We start from the raw sequence: 7,475 nt of genomic DNA, 5'->3' as shown, positions 1-7,475 counted from the left end.
ATAAACGTCCGGGACGAAACATCATCATCCTGCATGACAATGCTCGCCCCCATGCCACTCACCTCACATTGGAAGCAATTGCAAAGATGGGGTGGGAAGTTCTTCCACACCCCTCCTATAACCCTGATCTGGCACCCTCTGACTACCATCTTTTCGGATTTGTGAAGGATCAGCTGCTTGGACAACGTTTTGAGACAAGGGAGGCAATTCTGAAAGCAGTGCGCCAGTGTCTTTGGATGGCTGGAACAGAATTTTACAGAAGGGGGATTTTCAAACTCCCAGAACACTGGGAGAAATGTGTACAAAGAAGTGACAATTATGTGGAAAAATAAAGAAAGGTGTGTAGATTGAGGTGGTGTATTTGGTTTGTCAATAATAAAGCATGTTACTTTAAAAAAAAATTGTTGCTCATGACTTTCAGTACAACCCTCGTATTTTTGGTTACAGGAATCCTAAGAGTGTCCTACAGATGTCTGTAAAATGCTGTAATTTCTATTATTAAAAGTGAGGTCTTTGTCACTGGCAGATGATAGAACATCATGACACTGGTATTTGAGAAACATGGTTTTTCAAAACAAATACCACTTTGTGGCTACTGACTGAAAACTTAAATTCCCTAACTCTATAATTTTCAGACAACCAGTAGGATTCCTTCAGTTAAGTTCATTGCTTTTTACAGGGCTGTACGATATGAAGATCTCTCTGTGGATCCACACAAAGGTGTTCAAGACCTTTTCCAATTTTTTGGACTGGACTTCCATCCTAACATTCAGCTTTTCCTAGACACACATACGAAAGTGAATGTGGGTGGTGTGTCAAGTACTTACCGTAACTCCAAATCTGCTCCTTTCCATTGGCGCCAAGACCTTACATATTCAGAAGTAAAAGCTATACAGAGGGCCTGTGCCCCAGCAATGCACTACTGGGGCTACCGACGAGCTGCCAATAGCTCGCATCAAAAAGACTTCAATCCACTCGCAGAATTTTCACTGTCATAGTCTGGTATATGTCTGCTTGACAATTGTGGTAAAGGAAATTGCCAGCGGTATAGAATGTCGCATATGAAGTGCATAATTCTCTTCACAGCAAAGTGACAGTGATGTTAAGTTTTATTAACTACGCAAGAAGTCCTTTAATAAGGAAGTAAAACTGTTTTGATGAATTATGATGTAAAGAAGAATAACGATAGTTTAGAAGTACCTGCATATCTTCATCAAACATCTGTCATCATATGATTCATACTGTTACCATTAACATGACACAAAGAACTAAATAAGTGCAACTACATGGCCCTTACCACAAGACAAGGGTTTATACAGACATCTCACTTTGTAATGTTGTCACTCTGATCAGAATGCAGATATCATATTTTGCAATGTTGTCAGTCTGACTGGTTTAAACTGATATTATTGCTGTGTGCCATAATCATTTTTGGCATCAGGATCTTCTTCAAAATATGTATGAAAAACATATTTCTATCCAAATTTTGAAGAAGCTTATTGATGTTAGAAAGTGCATGGTTTTATGAAAGTAAATTGTGATTTTCATAGTTATGTTAACTTGTGAGTAAAAATGAAGTAAAACAAAAACATTAGCATGATTTTATCATGCGTAATATGTGCCTATCAGTATGGAATTCAGAGGTATATATATGTGGTGATAAATATTGAGGTCATATGACATTGTCTCAATATGTATGTTTCAAACAAACATTGTTCCATTTTAACATAAATCCATGGTACAACAATCTTTTTTACAGTTTTACTCATTGGTTAATACTTTATTTATATTAATATTGCTCAGAGTAGAGTCAGGTAGTGTGTTGATTGGTTGTATTATTTCTGATAAAAATGGTTCCATTGTGCGTGAGCATCATTTGTTATGTCTGCTGGTTGTTATTTGTTCATATTTTTATTACTTGATAAGCATCTTTCACAGGGTTTATGCCAGGGTTTCCATTCAACTCTACAGTGTTATAAAGAGGACTTTCTGAGTTGTAACTAACTTCACAATAGGTTACAGAGGTTTGGAAATTCCGGTTTCTCCTCCCTCAAGATTTTTGTCATATCTTGAAGACAATTACAGATATTTTTAATCAATCTGACACATTGACTTCCAGACCAAATGCAACTGTTCGTGTGTGTTGTACGACGTGTTTTGGGAATTGTAAATTCTGAATCATCTTTATGTTTGCTTTAATCTGTCCTCAGTAAATATGTGCATTAGCTAAATATTGATTACAAAAAAACAAATATTGTACTTCATTGCTTCTTTTCTTTCAGTCCACCATTTTGGTATATTAGAATACATTTCATTAATTGTGTCCCCAAATAAATTACAAACAAATTAAAAGGGTTCTTCTTAAATGAAGCCAATAATTTGAACATGCTGGGATCTGATCCATGAATGTATGGCATAATGAAATGAAAAGATTTCAGGAAGTACATGTTAAAATTCTAATGACAGTTGTCATTGGCTTGGAGCAACAGTATTTTCTGTATTTTATAAGTTGCTTAAATTTAAATTAATTTCAAAGTTTGGTTCTAGCATTTTGAATAAAATATTATTTCCTGTGTTAAATTATTCAGAAGAGAACGGAATCCAAGCAGCACATCAGACTGTTACAATAACTAAAGGAGATGTCTCATGCATATATGATTGACAGTTTAAGGACAGTTACTTGCAAATTTTACCAAATAATAAAATGGTGGATCTACACGTAGCACTTCATTTAAGAGAACTGCAATCTAAAGAAATATATAAATAAAGGCAGCTAGCATAAATTCATAACTCAGTAGTTAAAACCAAAAATTTCATCCTTCTGCTGTAAGCATGCACTATTCTTTATTAGTGGATACTAGCCTTGTGCACCCAAAAGTTAATGTAGCTGTGATGCTCAGTTCTAAAATTACAACCAGTTCCCAGTTGTCATTGAGTAGATTATCTATACATGGGGAAAATAGCACAACATTTGAACTATTAAACTTTTTAAAATACTCATAGTTGAATTTAGAAACTTGTGATATGTGCTTTACATGCTCTCTCATAATCCCACCTGCATCTCTTGTAGCTATCATGACATTCCTTTTGCAGAGGCTACATAGAGTCTGTGACATATCCTTTCCAATATCACTTTTCTACCATCTAAGCAATTTATATGTGATAAATTTAGCAGCATATAAAGTGACTGAAATATTGAAAAATGATAGGTCTAATGGTGTACATAAGTAAATACTCATATTATCTTTAGTGCCTAATGAAGTGTGAATACTCAGTATCACTGTATTCATTCACAGATATTTCATATGATTTGTATCTTTGTAATTTGAATAATCCAAAGGTGACTATAATTATATGCATAATTATGCTAGTTGCATAATATGCAGGACATCAGTGTTGTGAGAAATAAATGGGACACAATTGCTCTCAGGTCAAGGAAAGAATGAACACAGATTCTCCCCCACCTGTCAGCCTAGCAACTGCCTCCCCTCTATGTCCTTTCCCCACTCCTATGGATTGTCACTTGTATTCTGGCCTGGTTTGTTATGAATTTACACTGATGTATCGTTTACTTTTTTTTAAATAAGTTTAGTACAATATTTAGTACAGCAGTTATTCTATTTATTAAAGTTAATGATTGATAGTGAAGTAAACAGCTCCCTCCTTTTAAGGCAGGTACATGAAACTGAACTGTATGATGGAGTAATGTGTGCAGTGCAGGTAGGGAGGGGGATCTGGCCTGAATCCCCACTACCCATGTTCATTCTTTCCCTGGCCTGTGTTCAGAATTTTTGTCTTGCTTATTCTAATCAGTAACATAAATATGAAAAGTATATTAGGGAAACATTAAGCTGTAATAGAAATAGAGTAATTGAGTGGCATGTAAGCATTCAGTGTGCAGCTTGACAGAAATAAGAGGGGTACTATAAAACATTATTTGTATTACGGTACAACATTGAAATGTTCATGATGAATTTTAATAGATTTGTCTTCCAAACACCCTTTCAACCCTCTAGGCAAAAATGAAAGCAGCTTTACCACAATTTTAGTACTATAAACAGTAGTCTATGATAATCCAGCCTTCTATTTCAGTGATCTTTATTGTGTATAAAGATACAACATTTACATTTATAAGAAACATAAAACAATATCATGGTTACTTTTATTCTCTTAAGTTGCCAACTTTTTGTGGGAGACTACTATTTCTCCCTACACACAGTCTGTTACTTAACTGTATTTCAGAATCTTACTGAACAGGTTGGTCTACAGGTAACACATGTATTTGAGATGTTCACAGTTCAAATCTCAGCCAGAACACTGGCTATCCTGACTGAGAATTTTCATAATTCTCCTTGGTCCTCCCAGGCAAATGTTGGGATACTGCCATGATTACACCATAAACACTTCCTTTCAAATCCGTTTAAATTCATCAGCCATTCTACCATCTGATGCTGTGTAGCCTAGAAACTGAGGGCATCATTAAATAACCCAAAAAGTACTTCAGGCCCTTACTTTGTAACAAGTTATTTTCTCTCATGACACATGCCCCAGTCAAAACTAATCCATTGTCATCCATGTTTCTTATGTATCAGAGCAGTCAGTTACTCAGCCACTGGATTGAAGCTCTCACAGTGATGAGACCACGATCTTCTGGTTTATAACACTGTGTAGTTTGGTGAAGTCCACTCACATTTTGGGGAAAGACATTGCCTCCATCTCAGGGTTGAAAAGTAAGCCAAGTTGGTTTCTTGCTTGTCTCATTCTTCAACTCTGAAGGTGGAGGCAGTACATTCCTCCTACATGTGAATGAACTTCTACTGAACTACACAGTGCTCTTCAGTGATCCAACACATTTTTAAAACAAAAATAGGAATACAACTAGCTGCAAGTAATAAATGGAACACTCAACTCATGCAATTTTCAAATATGTTGTAAACATTATTCTGGTGAACACATATCAGGTTTGTGAAACACTATACTGAAGCCTTAATACTGTTAGCAGTTACATTTGTAGAAACATATATTTTTTATCCATATTTCAGGTATTAGTATTTTTTCTTGTTATCCTCTTGATTTTGTCCGGAGGAAAGGTTAAATATTCTTAAATTCATATTCTTTGAACAGACACATAAATTAAAATGTTCAGAGAACATGAGTAAATTTTGCACTGATGTAAAGAAAACTGAAAGATACTTGCACTAAGTATACATATGGTTGGCTCTGCAGACATACTAAGTGGACACACGCATATTCTTGGTTAGTTCTGAAAATAACCAGTGGAGATACACAGCTTGCACGCTTCATTTTTTAATTATATGGAAGAAACATCCAGTTTCTTTTTCACTACATGCCAAATCTCTATTCAAACCATCCAATAGGCATCTTTCTTCTGTTGAAGCTTGCTATAATCTTAGAATTTACAAGACACTGTGATTACCATAAATAAAGAGATGAAAATGTGGAAGGGATGATTTCCTTATTGCTTTGTTTGTGCTTCATTGGTTATTTCAACACATATTTGTATGGTGTATGCTTATCTATGATTGATCTATATCCTTCCCCACAGTGCCAGTATTAGAGACAGACAACCAGTGGCACTTGTGAAGATTTAACTACATTCTCTTATGCTTTAATGATACTTATGTTCTGGGATACAAATTGCAAGTTAATGGAAGTCTTCAAGATTTCACAGCACATTTTTGAGATCTAGATTTCTGGGTAATGATGCACTGTTTAGATAGGCTCCATTTTGAAAGTATTAACAAATACTGCCATCAGTATAAGTAATTTAATCCTAAATACTGATTCTTCAAAATTCACACAGACTAGAGCACTATAACAATGTTTTCACACAAAAATAAAAACATCAGATTTATGGCAGACTGAGCTACAAACATTTGCTCTTGAGTAAATGGCATTCCACTTCTCTGTCAAGCTGCACAATGATAGGTCCTGATTACTTCACTCTATTTCTGCATCTATTCTTTAATTACACACATTTATGTCATCCTGTAAGTTCTATAACAGGGCTATCCAACTTCAATCCACCGAGAGGTCGCACTAAAATCTCTTACATAAATTTAGCATTAAAATTCATGACACTTTGTAACTCATAAAAAAGTGGGGGAAAGAACTCATATTTTATTTAGGCAAATGCCATACCCATTCCTTCTGATAGCATACACTGGAAAGCAGAGCAGCAGCAATTGTGAGAAAGTTATCAGAGTTTGAGACTGAAAAATGAACTTCTGAATTGGGTGTGAGAAATTCTTTCTTGTTTATATCTTGAAAACTCTAGGCTTTCGTATGCCTAAAAAATTTGCTTTTGGCAAAGCAGAGAGAATCTTTTTTTTTTTGGAATAGTAGATATCTCTACATTTATCTTCATAATAGCAAGTCAAAGCAAGCAGGAAAGAGATTATCTGTTAGTAAATAATTATATCAAAATTTTATATCACAGCTGAGACAGTTCTCTTAAATATGCAGGTTGTCTCAAGTGAAGGGAAGCACTGCTGTATGTTTTGGGGAATGGAAGGTTATTCTTGCAGGCTACACAAAATGATATGACAGGCCACATGCAGCCTGCATTCCCCTAGTTTGATAGCCATGTTATTCCCGAAAAGTAATGAGTAAGCATATTTAATTCTTACATGAATGTTGTGTGCTGCAATAACATAAATTTAGGTTTGTTTATATGTCACTAAGAGAGGCAAAAGAACACTTGGAATACATCTTGTCACCTTCAGCAGTCTATACAGTTGATTAATCAATATGATGTGATCTGGATGCAACATATCAGTATGGTTTACCAACATGCATATCATATGTTGGGGCGTTCAAAAAGGCTGAAATGCAAAATGGTGCTGTAAAAGTAAAAAGAGAAGCTGTATTACATATTATGTTCATATACAGAGTGCTGAAAATTACTGTAATACTGCATATTCTGGATGTTATGATAAGGTATTGTGTGATGCAGATTATTTCATACTTTCCACTACTTAAATGAACTAGATGTTGCAAGTATTGAACTGTGAATTCAAGCTTCAAGGAAATTTACACGTGCATGCAGAAAATGAGTGTGAGATTTGTCACCTTGGAAGTACTGGATGGAACAGTCATTAACAGACACAGATCTTTTCCTCTAATATGTTTAGTTTAAATCTGAAAAGATGAGGCACAATGACATAAAATGTTATGATTCATAATACCAGTACATGGTGTACAGCCCAAAAATGGTCACTGCAATTTATGCAGGCCATTGAACATAAATTAGCACTCAGTACATTTTGCAATATTAAGAATATATTTATATCAAAACTCAGTTTTAATTTATATCAGTTGCTAATTGTGTAGTCTTACTATCAGTTGCTAACTATATAGTCCCAACACTAACCTACATAAAAGAAAATTGCTAATGACAGATGATTTTTGTCACTGAAGTGATAATTTTAAATTGTGTTCCAAGCTACTACTGT

At 34.8% G+C, this 7,475-nt stretch overlaps 1 protein-coding gene across 2 annotated transcripts in view; it reads left to right on the top strand.

Moving 5' to 3' along the window:
* Positions 1-6,844, top strand: part of LOC111869289 (carbohydrate sulfotransferase 5) — a 127,783-nt gene extending 120,939 nt beyond the window's left edge. For both annotated transcript variants that reach the window (XM_023860698.2, XM_023860690.2), the window contains exon 9: positions 680-6,844. In XM_023860698.2, coding sequence (XP_023716466.1) covers positions 680-998 — 319 coding nt within the window. In that variant the 3' untranslated portion in view covers positions 999-6,844. The remainder of the gene's footprint in view (positions 1-679) is intronic.
* Positions 6,845-7,475: the final 631 nt, after the last annotated feature.

Source organism: Cryptotermes secundus, unplaced genomic scaffold (genome assembly GCF_002891405.2).
Source record: "Cryptotermes secundus unplaced genomic scaffold, Csec_1.0 scaffold630, whole genome shotgun sequence".
In the NCBI taxonomy this organism is placed as follows: domain Eukaryota; kingdom Metazoa; phylum Arthropoda; class Insecta; order Blattodea; family Kalotermitidae; genus Cryptotermes; species Cryptotermes secundus.
The sequence above is the reverse complement of the archived record's forward strand: the minus strand, read 5'-3'. Positions and strand labels throughout refer to the sequence as shown.